Here is a 19,064-nt window from a genome sequence, read left to right as displayed (position 1 = left end):
AGACAGGACACACACCCACGTCAGCCACATGGCCACACAGCCACACAGCACTGGGACAGACAGCCTGGGACAGAGCTACGGACAGGGCACACACCCACGTCAGCCACATGGCCACACAGCCACACAGCACTGGGACAGACTGTGCCTAGGACAGGACTACAGACAGGGCTACAGACAGGGCACACAGCCACGTCAGCCACACAGCCACACAGATCCACAGCACTGGAGTAGACATTCCTGCGGCTACAGACTGGGCTACAGACAGGGCACTACATCAGCAAGGGTGGGAAATTTTTTTTTTTTTTTTTTTTTTGCCAAAGACCATTTAGATATTTATAACACCATTTTCAGGCCTTACCAAAATATAAACTTTAAAACTAGCCTTAGATTTATTTAATCTCCAATCCCACCTGCAGTGGGCTTGGCAAGTCCAGACCGAGCACTCTTGCGGGTCTTACTGAGTTCTCACTTCTGCCCTGCTGGAACACGAAGGCCATGCTGCCATGCCGGTAGAGACTCTCACAGTAATCAGAATACTCTCCCTCCTGCTCGGCAGGAAGATGTTTGTTCGCTTATGTATTTCCAAATATGCAGAACAGTACCTGGCACAATATTAATCACAACAAAATTCACTCAATAAATATTTTTGAATCTTCACTTTCTTTTTGATGATGTTTACCTAGTTGAGAAGGATGAATGCCTATGTGGACCCCAGTTAGAGTAGGAAGGGTAGAGGAATGGGAGAAGGTGAATGAGACAAATATCTCCAAATTGCTTTTTCTTCCTGTATTTAGGGAAAGGGAATAGAGAATGGGACAGGGCTGCTCCCAGCAGCCTAACCGCAGCAGGACCCGGGGAAGTGGGACGGCCACTCAGTGTCCTCCTAGGGTCCCCAGTGTGGAGCATGTTTCAAGGCCATTGCCCAAGTGGTTTCAGTAGCTCTGAGGCATTGTTGATTTCGTTGTTCCATGGTTGAGGAAATCCTTCCAAGGTCCGTGGATGGACACAATCCATCTTAGAGTCTTCACTTGCACAGTTACTGTCAACACTTTGCAGAAAGAGCTGTCCAAGTTATTCTGCCATCCATGGTACTAGATGTTCTCTGCAGCCCTCTGTGATCTGTCATGTCCCCCATGTGCCTCTAGGCGTGCCATTCACTGCACAGTCTTCAACAATGAGGAGATCCAGTTCTAACACATGCACTCCACAGTCAAGCCACAGATCCTGTGATTTTTCCCTGTGGTTGGAGTTTTGAGACCATCAGTCCAGTTGGAGGATGGAGGAGTGTCCCCAAAGAAACCTTCTCTGAGGTGACCCCAGACCTGACTCCTGTGTGTGCCAGCCAGTGCAGGGTCCAGCTCTCAAGGCTCTGAGTATCAGTATGCCCCCACACACACTGGTGGTTGCAGTTGCCTGGTCAGTTCTGTCTCTAGCTTCATCTCTTAGCAAACCAGTAGATGCTGTGGCCCAGCTCAACCACCCTCACAAACACCAGCAGGAACTGTAGACCTAGTCAGAGTGGCCCCCAATAACCCCCACCATGTCCACACTCAGCCTCGGTTCATGCACATGACGGTGTGTGTTGCACACTGGTCCAGTCACTCCCGCATCCCATTTGGTTCTTGCACATATCAGTGGGTACTTGCAGCCTAGCTCAGCCCAACTGACCCCACTATCCAGCCAACTCTCATAGCAACAGGAGCTCCCCGCCTGTCCAGCCAGGCCACCTCCAGCCCTGGTTCAAATGCTCACCAGTAGGAGCTGCAGCCCATCAGAGTGCCCAGTTTCCCTACTAGGCCCACTCCCAGTTCAGGATCTTGCACTTGCCAGATGGTTCTATGGTCTAGCCTGACAGGACTTGCACCCCTGTCCCAGCACCCAGCACTTGTCAGCTAATGCTGCAGCAAAGCCCAGCCAGCCTGCACTTACTCTTACTCTTGCATGCACCAGTGGAAATGGTCACTTACACCAACCTGGCTGTCCCCCTAACCCAGCTGACATGCAGGCCAATGCCTAGCTAATCCACCCAAGTCCCAGCTCTCACGCTTACCAGCAGGAGCGTTAACCCAGCAGGGAATCCCCCACTGCCCGATCCCGGCCTCAGTCCTGCCTCAGGGTCTCACATGTGCTGGTGGGCTCTGCAGCCCAGTCTGGCATGGCACACCTCACCTCAGCATTCACCATGGGTACTACAGCCTGACTATGCCGGATCTGCCTCCAGTCCCAGCACATGCTGGCAGCCTAGCCCAGCTCAGCCAGCCCCACAGCCCAGCCCTAATGTGAACTGGCTGCTTTCTGTCCCGCTCCCTGTCCTGGATCTCACAACTGCCAGTGGGTGCTAGGCATTGGCCAGCCAGGCCTGTCCCCAGACCTGAGTCACACATATGCTGGCAGGTGCTGTAACCTGGCCTGGTCTGGGCTGCTCCCAGCCTCAGTTCTTGCACCCACCTGCAGTGGCTATGTTCTGACAGAGGAGTTCCCCAAGGTCCTCCATCAAGTCACCCCCCCCCCAGTGGCAGATCTCACACACACACACACACTTGGTCTGGCCTGACTTGCCCACCTCCTGTCCTGGCAGGTAGAGTGGTCTTGCCTGGCTGACCCACACCCATTCTGGCTCTTACCGTTAGGTACTATAGCCCAGTCCTGCCTGTCCTACCCCAAAACTCAGCTTTCACATGGCCCAGTAGGTGGCAAGACCTAGCAAAGCCCGTCCTACATCCACCCTGACTCTCAGGAGCACCAGTGGGTTCTGGAGCCAAACCCATTCTATACCCATGTCGAGGGATACTGTAGCCATGTCCAACCAAGATCACTGCCCCCATTCCAGCTCTCGCACTCACCAGTGGGAACTTCAGCTTAGCTGGGGTGTCCCCTTAGCTCCCCAACCAGACCCACTCCCAACCACAGACATTGCATATGACCCACAGATGTTGCTCTGACCCAGCCCAGCATAGCCCATCCCCTAGCTTGGTCTTTGCCTTCAGATACTGAAGCTTAGCTTAGCCTGGCCAGCCCCCACTTCCAACTCTCTCTGGTGGGTGCTACAGCCCAGTCCTGCCCAGTTTGCCCCATCCCTGGCTTCCATGCAAACTGGTAGGTGTGACAGCCTAGCACAGCGTGGCCCACATCCCGGCCTGGCTGCTGTGCATGTCAGTGTGTTGTGGTTTGGCCTGGCCCTGCCCAATCCGTTGCCCTAGAGCTAACCCACACACCTGCTAACAAGTGAAGCAGCCCTGCCCAGCATGACCAAAACCCATCCCTGACTCACATGCTCACGCATAGGAGCTAAGGCCCACCAGGGGAGTTCCCCAAGGTCCCCCACCAGGCCCACTCCCAGATCTTATGTATGCAGCAGGTACTAGGCCCTTACTCAGCACAGTCCACCTCCATCTTAGCCTTTGTGTGTGCTGGTGAATGTTGTGGCCCAGCCTGCTCAACTCCCAGTTCTTGCGTGCACTTGCAGGTGTTGCAGCCTGGACCAGCCTGGCCTGTTCAGAACCACAGTAGCCATGAGTGTTGGGGAGTTCCACAGTTACATCTAGTTTGGCTCTTCATCACTCCAGCTCTTGAGCAAGCTAGTGGATGTTGCAGTCCTACAGGGGTGAGCCCACATATTCCCCTCACAATCTGCCTCCAGCCTAACATGACCTATCCGCTGCTCCAACACTCACTGGTGGGTTCTGTTGTCCAGCGCTGCCAGGGAGTCCCCCCCAGCCCTAGCTTTCATGTGCAGTGGTGAGCAGTAGGCGATGCTAACTAGCCCAGCTCAAGTCTCCAACATGGGCAGGTGCACTCTGACCCACAAAGGTCCTCCCATCTCCTTCTGTTCCTCTGGATCCCTCACTTACCTGCAAGTACAGTGGCAGAAATCATTCCTCACATCCCATGCCCCCTTCCCCTTCACAGTCCACACACCCACAAGCACAGGGTTCCCCAGGCAGGTCTTCTGGCGTGGTGGTGTGCTGGCATGAGGCCCCGCCTGCCCATCCAGGACTTCAGATCCAGTCCTCCGGCACGCTTGCCGGCCTGGACTCCTGCATGTTGAGTCCCCAAGCCCAGTCCACCAGCACATGATGCCAGCATGCCAGCCTGGGGCCCTGACACCCCCACACACCTTCTGGGACACAGACTTGTGCAGCAGTTCCGAGGCCCACTGTGCTCCACATACTCCCAGGCCCCGGGAGGCCTCCTAGGCAGCAGCAGAAGGAAAACAGGCAAAACACAAAATGAACTAGCATGATTGGGCAATGTAGTTAAATTGAACTTAATTTCCATTAAATAATTTTTTTAAAGATTTATTTATTTTACCCTGAGGAAAGAGCTCTCTTGGGTCCTGGGGGAGGCCGAGGACTCGTTCACTGCCTTGCGGCAGTGTCTTTGGCGTGAGCCCCCAGCATTGGGTCCGACCCGGCAGGGGCACCCCCCACAGCCGCCACACTGTGAGGAGTGGCACTTGCCCCCAAACCCAAGGCCCGAACCCCTCCCAAACTCACCCAGCCCCAAGATATTAGCAGCTGGGTGGAGCTAGGAATTTTAACCCAGTTCCCAAGTTCCCTCATGGCGCACTTACCCTGAGGAAAGAGCTCTCTTGGGTTCTGGGGGAGGCCGAGGACTCATTCACTGCCTTGCGGCAGTGTCTTTGGCGTGAGCCCCCAGCATTGGGTCCGACCCGGCGGGGGGCTGGGAATAGGCCCGGTTGGGCAGCTAAGGGGATACTCTAGCTGGGTTGAGTTTCCCACCAATGAGCGCATGGGCTGTAAATGGGGCTGCGTTCCGATCAGGATACGAGTGTAATCCCACATGGCACAACTGTGGACTGGGAATGGAAGCACCAAGCCGGGCCAGACTCCAACACCATCTGGTGCTCTGCAGGACCAGGGGAAATGTATGACAGACTAGGCTAGGTCTCACCCCTTACTGAACCATGTGTAAGCTGTATGGGGGCATGGAAGAGCCATGGCTGGGTTGAAACATCCAACAATAAGAACCAGATTGGGTTGAAGAACAATCAGGAAACACCACTGTTCCTGCTAGGACAGGAGGTGAACTGAACAGGGCTGGCTCATGGACCCACTGGTATGCGCAAAACCTGGCAATGGGAGAGGTTCTGATGGAGGAGCCTGGGCAACTCCTCTGGCAGGACACAGTCCCTGCAGGTAAGCGCAAGAAGCACAATAGGAAACAGCCCAGAACAGGCTACGGAAATTATCCCACTGGTATACACATGGCATGGATTGGGGGCAGACCAGGCTGAACCTGTTCACATCACCCGCTGGTGAGTCCGAGCGCCAGAACAGAGTGTGGGTCGAGCCAGGTTCAGTTGCGACACATACTAGTACACAGTAAGGAATGCCAAGGTGAGATGAGCCGTACCAGATGTGGTTGCAGCGCCCAAACAGCACATGTGATAATCAGGGGGAGGAGGCAAAGCTGACAGGGGAATGTGGGCTCCCCTGCTGGACAACTACTTCCATTGGAAAGCGTGAGTCGGGATGGGGGCAGATCAGAATAGGCAGGGCTGTAACACCTGTGGACCTCATGTGGACTAGATAAGGGAAGGGCCACGGTGGGCTGACTGTTCCGACTGGTGCAAGCAAAAACTAGAGTGGGTGAGGGTTGGTTGGGCTAGCCGCAGTACTAGCTGGCAGAGGCTGGCACTGGGAGCTAATTTTGTCAAGTCAAATGCCAGAACTACCTGGAGAGTGCATAATCTCGGAGTGAGTGTGGCCTAGAAGGGAAATAGTGGGCACCTCCCTCGGGGCTACCACTCTCATTGGGCAGCATGAACACCAGGACAGGGGCAGGGGTGGCTGTACAAAAGGGCACCTGCCAGTAGGTGTGTGGGCTGGATAGTAGGTTGGTTGGGTTGAGCTGGGCTTCAATGCCCATCGACATGTGCGAGAGCTAAACAGGATGTGGGACAGACTTGACAAGCCTGCGGTACATACTGGCAAGCATGGGAACCAGGGTAGGGGGCAGAACTGGTGGGGGTTATGGGGAGTCGCCCCAACTAGGCTGCAGCTCCAACCGGTTTGCGTGAGGACCAAGTATGAAGCGGGTAGGATCGAACTGGACTACAACACCCGCTGGTTCACGAGGAAGACAGGGCTGGAAACAGAACGAACCCAGCAATCCCAGCGACCAGCATATGCATAAGCTGATCAGTGTGACGGATGGTGTCGGACTCTGTACTAGCAAACTCACGCAAGAATCAGGCCTGGGATCATCTCAGATGAAGTTTCTTTGGAGATCCCTCCAACTGAACTGCTGATCTCAAAACCCCAACCATGAAGAGACTGTCCGCCAGTGGACTCTGAATAGGGTTCATTGCGATTGGAACTGAGATATTGGCAGCAATCCAGAACTGATGAACTATCAAAACTGTATGAGCAGGACCCTCAGAGCGCGCCTCCCGTTGGGGATCTGGGATGGGTGGGAGGTTGGGTGGGGCTTTTCCCTTTGTTTTTTTCCCTGACCCCAGATACAGGGAAAAATGATATTGGTGTGGAAACAATGGTATTACCCACTTTCACCCTGTAGCCCTTGACCCTTTGTTCCCTAATCAACTAAGTAAGATTATTAAAAAATAATTAAAAAAAATAAAAACATGTAAAAAAAAAAGATTTATTTATTTTTATTGGAAAGTCAGATATATAGAGAAGGGGAGAGACAGAGAGGAAGTTCTTCCATCTGCTGATTCACTCCCCAAGCCGCTACAATGACCAGAGCTGACCTGGTCCGAAGCCAGGGGCCAGGAGCCTCCTCCAGGTCTCCCAAGTCCCTGGGCCATGCTCGACTGCTGTAGCCGCTAGGCCACTGGGCCAGGCCCTAATTTTTTTTTAATTGAACCTACCAAGCAGTGGCAAAGATGTGGAATCATGAGAATGTTCTTGAGCTATTCATGGGGCTCAAAACAGGCATAAGCACTTTGAAACAATGGTTCTTCTAGCTGTATAACAGAAGTGAATCCGTATCTATCGAAAGACAAGAGGAAAGGCAGATTAACTGAGAGGAGAGGCAGAAAATTATCTTCCATCCACTGAGGTTCACTGCTCAAATGGCCACAAAGGCTGGAGCTGAGCCAACCTGAAGCCGGGAACCAGCAGCTTCATCCTGTTCTTCCATGATGGTCCCAAGACTCTGGGCGTCTTCCACTGCTTTCCCAGGCTACAGCCAGGGAGCTGGATGGGAAGTGGAGCAGCCAGGATATGAACTGGAGCCCATATGGTTCCAAGTGCTTACAAGGTGAGAATTTAGCCATTGAGCCATCACACAGGGCCCAGATAGAATTTATGTAGTAATTTTATTGAGAATATCCCCAAACTAGAATTAAGCTAAATATTCATCAATAGTAGAATGGGTAGATTGTATTATATTCAGACATTGGAATACTATATGGCAATCAGAAGACAGAATGACTACAGTATGAATGACCATTGCAAAGCCTTGTGGACTGAAGCAAGCCAGTTACCCAGGGGCTTAGATACACATCTTGAGGTTCATCTGCCTGGAACAGGTGCGGAGAGTGGGCTCTCCAGAGGGGGACTGCGTGAAGTGGGGTCATTTCAGAAGCTTCAGCAGTGCTGGAAATATACTGCCGGTGGGTATGTGGGATGGTTACACGGGTATACACATTTTTAAATATTTTAGCTTTTTATTTCAGGTTCTTATACTTTAATTCATGCTATACTTAAATTTTAAATTAAAATTTTTGATGCTTTTGTGGAAACTAACATATACACCAGTATAAGAAGTTCAATTATCCTCACTCTAATGTTGCGTTGAAATTTCGTTCTAATTCAATCTAAGTAGAATTTACGTCTCAGTACATTTTGTGATTCATGAGGAACTTTCTCACATGATAGCAATAAATCATTTGGATGTATTCCAGGATGAAGATTCTGGATTTTAAATTTAAATGATGTAAGCGAATACAAGAAATCAACAGAGTTTTTCCAATTAACTATATTTGAAGTTTCAATGTTGCATTGTTCATTTATGTCTTTCAGGCTAAGACATCAAGCACACAAAGAATTTTATGCCTATAAACAGGTGAGAAATGTTATTCACATTGTCTTTGATCATGTCTTTGCCCCAGAAAATTCAGGTTTACACCTTAAACCAGGGACAGACTTACTTACGTTTCTTTTAGCATTTCATTTGCAGTAAAAATGGATCAACTTCATTTTTTCAAGTACGTTTTTAAGTATAATTTGAAGCTGCACAAAGTCCAGACATTACAATGATGCAATGTCCCAGGAACGTGAGCCACCACGTGGTGGCACACACACTAAGCAGAGAGGCTGTGGGTTGGATTCCCTAAAGGGATGCCTAATTTTCTGAAATTGAGAGACTCTGCTAAGTGTTGATTCTCCCTGTCTTCCCTGTTAGAAGATAGGGCCCGTCCTCCGAGGTGAGCAAGTGTGTTACAATGATCTCATGAACTCTACTGTGTCCTTGAACTCTTAGAAGCCCAATCTGGAACTGCCCTTCACTGACGTCGTCTCTTAGTAACTGTAGGTCTTCTTAATGCTAAGTACAAGTTTCTCATGCATGTCATTCTTGAGCATTTCACTAGATACCACTACATTTTCCTCAGTTTTCCTTTAGCCTTAAACATGAATGCTTGTTTTAAAGATTTGTTTTTCTTAGAAAGGCCAATCAGATTACAGAGAGAAGGACAACTTCCACCCTCTGGTTCACTCCCAAAGTGGCCTTAGCTGAGCCGATCCAAAGGCAGCAGCTTCTTCCAGGTCTCCCATGCAGGTGCAAGGTCCCAAGGCTTTGTGTCATCCTCCTCTGCTTTCCCAGGCCACAGTCAGGGAGCCGGATGGGAAGTAGAGCATCTGGGACATGAACCGTTGCCCATATTGGTTCCTGGCACTTGCAAGGTGAGGATTTAGCTACTGAGCCATCACACCAAGCCCACACCTGAATTTTTTGTTGTCCTTAGCTTTTTAACTTTTTTGTCCCTTAAGCTCATTTGGGTCTTTAGCAAACCTTAGCCACACTGATGTTACAGAGCCATGTCTCCATATTTAGGATTATCTTTCTGCCTATCTCCTGTCCACGTGCTGGAAATCTGAGCTCATTGGCATGTCTGTGGATCTACACAGTGCCACCCTGGGTGACCCCTCTTCTTGCTCTTGGGTTTCATAGTTGAATGCTTTAGTTTTCTTTTCTTTTTTGAATGTTTTAGTTTTCTTGGTTCTATCATAACCTTGACAACTTAAAAGGTACTTATATTTAGGCAAGCCAGAAAGTAAAATTTGTCTTACGGGTCATTTAGGTGAATGATTTGATAGGATCGAGTCACATAGTAAATCTGATCCTTGAAGTACTCTGAATAGGAAGTTGAGTACATCCCACTGAGCTGGAGGAGAGCTTCTAGTTGGTATTTCTCAACAGGCAACTTGCCCTCAAAACTGTTTGGTTCAAGAATGTAAGATACTCAAACGTTAGAGATTTACATTGCAAAATTTCACTTACTTTTTTTCAACATCAAGATAAATTAATTTACCTTGTTAATACTGGGCATGCATTTTAACTGCACAATCAGGTGAACGAAAATTAAGTGAATTTTAACAAATTACCACAACTCTAGAGTTGAAGTTACTGATAAGCAATATTGTCAGAAATTAAAAGCGACTCTCCATCAGCCCGTACTGTTACAGATCATGAGACCGTGTCTCCTGTCAGCACTCAGATAGGCATGAAGTCAGATCTTGTCCCAAAATTTAATGTTCTCACAAAGAGATTGTACTGCATCATTGCTCTAGTTAAATACAGTTGTTCAAATGTTCTCATCAATTAGTAAAAGACTGAAATGTTGAATATAAGGGAAGTGGTTATCTATATTAAAGGAAATATTTGTGAGAATACTGAGAAATTTTTCAAATTATAAGTTAAAATGGGCATATTTTTTTTCGGTCTTACAGGTTATATTAAAAGAGAAAGTTAAAGAATTGAATTTACATGAGGTAAGTTACTTATAAGTTTTTTATCCTTTCTTGAGCCATTTTCCAGTATTGGGGTGCTGAGATATGTCCCAGCACTTCACTCTGAGAAGCTGAAAGAAGTACACTTACTTTGATCAGCTTACTAGGACATACGAGGGTAGTGTCACAAAGAAATCAACTGAAGGTTTTAAGAAAGCATAATTGGTATTTAACAGAAGTGGTACCCATGGAGGATCTCACAGTAACTAGAATGCTGCTTCCTGTCCATGCTGCATGAATAGGAGATGGATATAAATTAGGTTTTCTATTCAGGATGAATTATTAATTTCACCCTTGAATATCTTCCTGATTTTTTCCCTTTAACTGATGATACATAAAAGGCAATGTTTATTCCTTGGGGAGTGAGGTTAGGGAGTGATGGAGGCGTGCGAAGGGAGAGGAGTGAATCCTTATGCAGCTCTTGGGTGGCACAGTTGGTGCCCAGGACTGTGTTGATGTGTCAGTCTGCATCTTGCTACACACTGTCACATATAGTCCTCAAGTGTTCTTTTTTTCATTCTATTCTTTGTGTTATCTCCAGTTGTAAGTGTTTAGAAATTTTATTTTTATTGCTTTTTTATTTAGTATCTAAAGCAAGAATTTGGAAAGTTGTTTATCTGGTTTATATTGTCTAAGTGATGAAGCTACTTTGCTTCAAAGATACTCAGAAAAAAAATAGTTATTTGAATAGTGATGAAAATATGTTTTATTTATTTTTTTTAATTTATTTTTTTTTGAAAATATATTTTAAAGCTACTGCTGCTTTATTTTTATTTCTGCATGTTTTTCATCAGAATGGCTGTATTACTGTTTAATGGCACTTCAGACCTAGATTAAACTGAAACTGATTACTGTCTGATTTTTCACTTTTCCAAATTTAGTGTTGACACATGGCCAAAATTAACAGCAAGTACCAGCATGTTTTTCCTAATTGAGTTATTTTTAATGATCATTAGGTAGAGTGAGTCTTGACATCTTAATAATTTTCAGCATAGCCAGATTTGTCAGGGATGGAAGTCGTCTTTAGGGTTTGACCCATTACTTTTTGGCATCATTATCAGACGGCGGTTCCGAGCTGCACCCACAATTCCCATGTCACCAGATCTAACACTGACATTTTGTTCAGCACAATATGCCTAGCTGGGTGAGTAGTTTCTTCTTCTTTTTTCTTTTTTTAAAGATTTATTTATTTTTTATTACAAAGTCAGATATACAGAGAGGAGGAGAGACAGAGGGGAAGATCTTCCGTCTGATGGTTCACTCCCCAAGTGACCGCAACGGCCGGTACTGCGCCAATCCGAAGCCAGGAGCCAGGAACTTCCTCCAGGTCTCCCACACGGGTGCAGGGTCCCAAGGCTTTGGGCCGTCCTCGACTGCCTTCCCAGGCCACAAGCAGGGAGCTGGATGGGAAGTGGAGCAGCCGGGATTAGAACCAGCGCCCATATGGGATCCCGGGGCATTCAAGGCGAGGACTTTAGCCGCTAGGCTACGCTGCCAGGCCCGAGTAGTTTCTTCTTTCACAAAATTTCCTTTTACACATTGTAGGACCACTGGATTCTGTTTTGGTCCCTTGATCGACGTGCCTTCCCCCTTCATTCATAACCAGGCTTGATTACTGTAGCTTTACTATCATGATTCCGCTAACTTTATTCTTTTCCCAAAATTGTTGTAGCTAGTTTTCTTAGTCCCTATTCTGTTGCTGTAAGCAAAGATTGAATAATTGTCAAGAAAAGAGTTTGTGTTAACTCATGGTTCTGAAGACCAGCTTCTGGCGAAGGGCAGCTGTTGCTTCCTGCAGACAGGAAGGCAGAATGTCTCATGTTCAGAGGGGAGGGAGCAGGAAGGCTCATCTGCTCTGTAACTTTTTGCTGTGAGTAAACCAGGCTCCTGAGTCCTAAATCATTTGCAGATCTAATCTAATTACAATTAGCCCAGTCTCCCAAGAATGACATTCATATATTCCTGAGGGTGGGGTCCCATGATCTAACTCCCTCTCATTAGGCCCCACCGCTAAGTTAAAAAACATCAGGCTGTTGAGATTCATGTTTTTGAAATGCAGAATTACAGAGGGAGATGGGGAAGTAGTGGAGAGGGAGGTGAGGAGAGAAGGGCAGATATTCCACTTAATAGTTTACTCCCCAAACGGCCTCAGTGGCCCCTGGCTGGGCCAGACATAAAGCCAAGAGCCTGGAATCCCATCCAGGTCTCCCCATGGATGGCAGGAGGCCATGCACTTGAGCCAGCTCCCACTGCTTTCCTAGGTAACGTTGTCAGAGTTGTATTGGATGGGTAGCAGCCAGAACTCAAACCAGTGCCTGTATGGGATGCTGGCCTCGCAGGTGGAGACTGGACACCGTACCACAGCACTGGCCCCTAAGCATGAGTTTGGGCGGGGACAAGCCATTCAAGCCGTACCGCTGGTCTAGTTCCTTTGTCCTTGCCATGTAAATTGTGGCATCAGCTTGTCTTTATCTGCCCCCTCCAAAAAATGCTGGGATTGTTTTATTACATTACATCTCTTTGGGGATTTATTGCATTAAGTTTCTTTAGGGATCTCTTTGACTTTTACCATGTTGAGTCTTCTGGTCTATGGATATCGTCTTTGTGTTTCACAAAATCCTGTAAACTTGTATAGATTTAGGATTTTTTTTTTCTTATGGCGAATTGGATGCATGTTATCAACACCTCCTCAGTGGATTTCCTTGCTCTGAAACCTTTGTCAGGTATTAGTATGGCCACTCTAACTTCCTTTTTGTGTAACATATCTTTTTCCAGCCTCTTTTTAAGCACTTATTTTATTTGAAAGGCACATTGTCAGAGGGCGGTTCACTTCCCAAATATCCACAACAGCTGAGTCAGATGGGCTGTCTCCAGGAGCCAGGAACTCCACCTGCAGAAGTGGTAGGAGCCACAAAGCCTGCCTCCGGGGCATTAGCAGGAAACGGGACCAGAAGCATGGAGTAGCTGGGACTTAAACCAGTACTCCAGGATGGAATGCTGGCTCCCAAGCAGCAGCTTAACTACAGTGTCTCAATGCCTGCCCCTCCCATTCCTCTTACTCTCAGTCTACCTATATAACTGTATTTGAATTGAGTATTCTTACAGACAACTCTACCAGCATCTGGGTTACTTAATGCATTTGAGAGGCAGTCATAACCACATGGGCAGAGCTTACATCCCACCCTTTGTGTGCCCATCTTTATGTAGCAAGGTGGCAATGCTTGGAGCAGTGACTGAGCCTTTGAATCATCACCCACCTTCCTGTCTGTGCTGGTGGCAGTTGGGATATGGACCAGAGTCGGGACCTGAACTCCACAGCAATGTAGGGCCCAGCATCCTAACCACCAGGCAAATGAATTCCCCCAATGTCCTAATTGGTGTGTTTAGACCATTTACATTCAGTGCAGTGAATGTTAGGTTTATAATTGGGTCTACAATTTGAATCTTAATCCTGCTTTTCCCTTTTATTCTCTTTCCATTCCTTGCCTTTTTGGGATTATTTGACCTTTTAGTATGGCCTCATCTATCCCAACCTGTTGAGGAACAGTCGAGGTTCCTTCATGAGACTAAGTCTCAGTAGCCTGCGTCCTGCTCTGACCTGGGAGAGCACTTGGCACACTTGGCCTCATTTGTGGGCTTGTTTTGCAGCTCTGTGCGGTATGTCTAGAAGACTTCAAGCCTCGAGATGAGCTGGGGATCTGCCCGTGTAAGCATGCCTTCCACAGAAAGTGAGTACTGGCGTGGAGTCACTCAGCAGCACCTAAGTTCAGGACACACTGGAGGAGTGCCATGTTTGATGGCTTCATGATGGGTCCATAGTGCAGAAAAGTGGCATCCAGCAGATGGAGCCTGTGTGTGTATCTATGTGGCATTAGAAGGGCTCAGGGTGAGGGAAGTGGCCACCACAGAACTCTACCACAGCCATCTGATGTCCTATTAGCTGGGACTTCCCAGTGAGAGCTTCCAGCTCCTAAAAATCCATTTTAATTAAAACCACAGTTCTTTTGACATCTCCTCCTCCTCCCCGCAGATATGTTAATATTCTCCCCATCTCTTGCAGTCTTACTGCTCTCATGTTCCTATTAGAAACATTTGCTTTGCCTACTTCCACCTCCCTCCTTGCTATACTTTGAGTGGCTGTGGCTTGTCACCTTGCCCTCTCCACAGGTGGCAGAGTTCCAACATGCCCAGCACAGAGGCTCTGGGTGTCAGCTTTCATCACACTGGCAACAGCAGGCTGTGGGCGGGGCGCCATGATCCCAGGACTCATGGGGCATGTTGTCCTACAGGTGCCTTATTAAGTGGCTGGAGGTTCGGAAAGTGTGTCCCCTGTGCAACATGCCGGTCTTGCAGTTGGCCCAGCTGCACAGTAAGCAGGACCGTGGTCCTCCCCAGGGGCCCCTGCCTGGGGCAGAGAACATTGTATAGCACAGTCTGCTGGGATGTGACGTCTGCGTGGATCCAGGAGGAACACCGGCGGGGTCTGTCTTGGTTGCTCTTTACCTGAGGTACCGGCTGCCACTTCCTTTGCCTCATGAAGAACTCTTGGGCCAGCCACGCTGGGAGCCCAGACATCTGGATCTTGTGACAACCAAAGCACTCTGATACTACTCCATGCCAAGAGGAGAGGAGTGGGCGAACCTGCAGGTTTGGTTCAAGAAACTTTGTGAGGGTCTCTCGTTAACGCCATTATACTGTCTCTCAAGGTACTCCTCTCCCTGCCAAGGTGATGCTGTTTATCAAGCAGAGGAAAGATAAACTCAGTATTAAAGGGAACTGAGGGTGGGGCTGTGCCTCGGGGAGAACCATGCATGCCTCTGCAGCACTGAGTTCCCCTGGCAGTCTGGGCCAAGGAAAGCAGGGGCTAGGCAAAGCAGAGCTGGCCGCCAGTGGGCAGGGCACAGCAGCAGCAAGCCTGCTCACAGTCTGTTCCTTTGATGAGGCCATCACACAACCAAGGGCTTTGGTTGCAAGAGAGAGCAGTGCCGCTCACCACTCCATTCGCCCTCAAGTTCACAGCACTTACAAGTCGCCTAAGCTATCCACATTAAATGCACTTGGAAAGGCCTGGTCAGAAGCCATTTCCTCTCATCTGCTTTTCGACTCTTGTTCCCTGGGGAGGCCCAGCTAGGGTTGAGCTCAGCCCACACTGTCCCAGCACAGTCCAGGGTGCTGGCTGCCTTTAGCCCACATGCACACCATGGCTCCAGCAGAGCTGCTGGCCTCCTTGGGAGGGAGTCGCTGGTTACCTGGTCCAGCTGCACAAGGATGCTGACGGGCCCCCCTGCCTTCCCTATAGTCTTCCCCTGCTGCACTGGCTCCGCCCACTCAGTCGCGTGCAGTTCTGAAGCCGGTAATCTACCTGAAGCTGTAGGTAGTCTTAGGAAGCTCCACAGGGCTAAGCTCCCAGGGGCGTGTGCCTCAGTTTGGACTTGTGATCACTTCAAGTGTCTTTACAGGAAAGAAACGCATGCTGCTCTTCAACTCGTGCTGTCCAACTTTTCTAGAAATGACTCGAGTCCATTAGGAGTTGTGAATACTGTCTCCTTTAGCCATGTAAACAGCGGTGGGTGAGCCAGAACATCGTGTTCACAGCCCTGTTCTCCAGCCCCCTCGTCACTGGAGTCTGCCAACTGGCTTGCTCTGCTCTACCCCATGGTGAATGTGGGGGAGGCTTTTCAATGGAGCACACCCTGCATGACGTGAAGAGGATGGAGGCGGCCTTGTTCTCTGCTGATGGCAAGTCTCCAGGAGTATTTAATGGAATTTAACCTCTACCTTCTTACAGTGGGAGGGAGAACCTGCCCTTGGCTCTGGTGGCTCAGGTCAGATGAGAAGGAAAATTCCTGTTAGCCTAGGCAAGTGCTGGGCAGAATCCAGCTTGGAAAATTACAAATCCAGTTGGGCAGAACGGGCTGTTTCCTATGTGTGACCTACTGCAGCCTGCCAGCTGGACTCTTCCTGAGCAGGGCAAGGGAAGGGTGGCATGTTTCTGTATGAACGCCTTAGCCTATTTGGCACCACGGAGAGAACACTTTGTACACTGCTACTTTCACCTTCTTTCTGCGTTCTCTATTTATAGCACGGTAGGCGCTGAATACCACAAAGCACCCAGTTTGCAGTGAAATGTTTCCAGTGACCAGTGCTGAAAAGTAGGCTTGCTACTGGACTAACCTCACGAAATGGCTTCGGGACAGATGTTGCCAATAGGAAGACGTTTCTTCCCCCTCAAGAGAGGAATTCCACATAATGTTTAATGCCCACCGCTGCTGTGTCCAGCCTTTCTGTGGCACTCCGTCCCCGTGTCTTGGCATCCTGGATCTACATTAGGGCCATGGGCAAGAACACAAGGGTCTGCTCTCCCAGCTTAGCTCCTCCACCTCACCCTCTGCACCCTTGGGAGTAAGTGCGTTCCTGCGGCCAGGGATGGCGGGAAGCTGGGCCATCAATGTCCATTCTGCTCTCAGTCCTGGCCAGGATGCTTCCCCAGCCCAATGGCAGCAGGCCTTTTCATTTAGGGCTTCCTTGGATTCTGCTTATAATCCACCTTCTGTTTGAAAGTGATTCCATTCAGGGTTTCTTTTGTTTTTCAAGAACTTGGCTTAGGCTTAAATCCTACAAAAAGATGACAGGGCGTGAGTTAGCTGCCGATTACCCACGAAGATGTAGGTACGAGAAACCTGGCTGCCCTGGGATACTCTTAAAACTTGTGTTACAGAGGGGAGACCTAAGGCCAGGTGACAAAACAGCCTGACCTGATTCCAGGATGAACACAGGAGGCTGACATCTTCTGTCCTTGACCAAGTATGATTTGGTTAGGCCTGCCCTTGGGAGAAGACCCTTGCAGGCTGCGTTCACCTTGCAAGGGAGAAGTAGCCAGATGGGGGCAGGCGGTCCTGCAGACCCCAGCCTGACAGCGGCCCCTCCATCACTGCCACGAGGCTCCTTAGAGCCATCACAGGAATGATGTCACTTTTCACAGCCTCATGCTGAGCTACTCTGAACAACTTTGAGAATTATGACATGCATCCATGGAACAATGGTGTCCCTCTTGCCATTCTTCTGAGGATCAGCCTGTGGCCAGAGCCTGTTCTAGGGCAAGCCTGAGACTATGGGAGATGCCAACATTGTCACCCAGGTCCCACAATGGGCAGACAGCCTCAATCTTCCTTGACATCTTGCCCTCATCACAGCAGACCCTGTCCTGGTTTTCCTGTCTAACAGATAATCCTGCCCCAAGGCTCACAAAGCATAGGGGTCTCATCCCTTGGGCATCCCTCAAGAGATCACCTGGACAGATATCCCTCATGTGAAGCCAGCCAAGTATCATCAAGGACCACTCCTCTCCATGTGGAAGGTGTGCTACCAGCCTGAGACGTCTACTCATAGTCACGTTCTTATCCAAGGCATTTAACTTGCTTATAACACACTGAGATTCTAAGTTTCCACCTGTCTGAAGGTGATGTGCAGCTAACCCAAGAGCATCCCGACCGAGTTCCCCGTCTTTCCTGCATGTGCCGCTGCCTGCTGGGCCACGAGTCCAGCACTGATGTCTGGCTGCAGCCGTCAGTCTCCGACACAGGAGCCTGGACAGCAGCTGAAGGTTTCCATTTTGTGGGGCATGCCAGCCATGCCTTCGTGCCCCTGTAAGTTTCCGCCTTTGCTCTCTCCCTCTGAGCACACACAAAAGGCAGTGCTTCCTATAGTCTTCCCTCCAGTCCCTTCTGTTCCAGTTAACTAAACCACCAGCAGTTTTTAAAAAAGAATTTAAGTTCATTTAATGCCTCCACGTGGGACGAAGAGCTGCCTCCTCCAGGGCCACCCATCCACGGCCCTCCAGCAGCCTCCAAGTCCTTGCTTTCCTTCCTGTACCCCGACACGGAGAGCACAGTAGAAAATCCTGCTTTTCTGGCCCAGGGTTGGTGTGCTTACCGGTAGTTAATACACGTTTCCTTAGCAGAGGAGATGGTTGGGAAAAAACGGGCTTGCTTGATCTTCTCCCAGTTCAGGTTTAGAGCCCAAATTACTGCAAGATCCAAGCTGTATGCTCTTCTGGCCTGTGGCTGTGGGTCAGGGAGTACCCCCTCAAGGCTCCAGGGCAATGCTGTACCTACACTGCAGGCTCACCGAGGACAGGGAAAGTTCTAGGGGTTCAGGTTTTTCCTGGTGCCTGTATCCACTACACATCCTTCCTGTCTGTCCCTCCCTCCCAGGCCTGGCCTCTTGCTGAGAGCTTGCTCTCCTAAGCATGTCCCTGGTGACACCTGTCTCTAGAAGTGAGACACTAACCAGTCCTGCAGCGAGGCCCTCTGGAGTTTATTCACTAGATGTTATATAACTTAAAAAAAAAAAAAAAAAGGTTTATGGAATTCTGAGCCTCAGGTTTCATAGACGTGTTTGTACACGAAGAATTCTGCAGCAGAATATTTTTAAACATTCGCAGTCTTTTGTAAGCTATATTTTTGTATATTTAATTGCTATTTTAAAAATTAATGCATTTTTTGCTAATCACTGTTTTAAAAAATGACATGCATGTAATTGACAAACAGGTGTAAATAAAATGCAGATTTTGAAAAAAAAAACCTGATGACCAAGTTACCTTTCAGCTCCAAGGGGCCAGGCCCCTCACACCCACACACCGAGAGGCCGGGGCCCCTCACATATTAACAGCAAGACTTGTAAAGTGAAGGTGAGTGCGTGTGGGGGAGGCTGGTCAGCAGTGAGAAGGCCCCAGGGAAGAGAACCAACGAATCAAAATACGGGTAAGGAGTGGAGCTGCATCCCCCGCCCCCGCCCGCCTCAGTCCTGCAGTCCCGCCTGGCCCTGAGCTGTCGTCCACATACCCGAGGACAGCCCCATAGCTGTAATTCTGTTCCATGGTCCTGTCTTCCCCGGGCCTCTCCATCTTGTCCCCTAATCCTCCCTAGTGGAGTCATGGTCTCCAGCGCCTTGTCACTGCCATCATCTTGTCCCACCTCCTTAGCATTCAATAAATCCCTTTTCCCACCTGAGTGACTTCTTCCTCAGCTGTCTCTCAAACCCAGATATGTAATGCCTACTTGG

General features: G+C 49.1%; 1 protein-coding gene across 1 annotated transcript in view; it reads left to right on the top strand.

Annotated features, from left to right (window-relative positions):
- The window catches only part of RNF24 (ring finger protein 24), a 79,778-nt gene extending 64,928 nt beyond the window's left edge, over positions 1-14,850 (top strand). The window contains exons 3-6 of the mRNA XM_058679621.1: positions 8,013-8,055; positions 9,942-9,983; positions 13,650-13,729; positions 14,291-14,850. Of these exons, the coding sequence (XP_058535604.1) occupies positions 8,013-8,055; positions 9,942-9,983; positions 13,650-13,729; positions 14,291-14,429 (304 nt within the window). The 3' untranslated portion in view covers positions 14,430-14,850. The remainder of the gene's footprint in view (positions 1-8,012; positions 8,056-9,941; positions 9,984-13,649; positions 13,730-14,290) is intronic.
- Positions 14,851-19,064: the final 4,214 nt, after the last annotated feature.

Source organism: Ochotona princeps, chromosome 22 (genome assembly GCF_030435755.1).
Source record: "Ochotona princeps isolate mOchPri1 chromosome 22, mOchPri1.hap1, whole genome shotgun sequence".
Classification (NCBI taxonomy): Eukaryota; Metazoa; Chordata; class Mammalia; order Lagomorpha; family Ochotonidae; genus Ochotona; species Ochotona princeps.
Note: the sequence above shows the minus strand (reverse complement) of the source record. Positions and strands in the feature narration are given on the sequence as shown.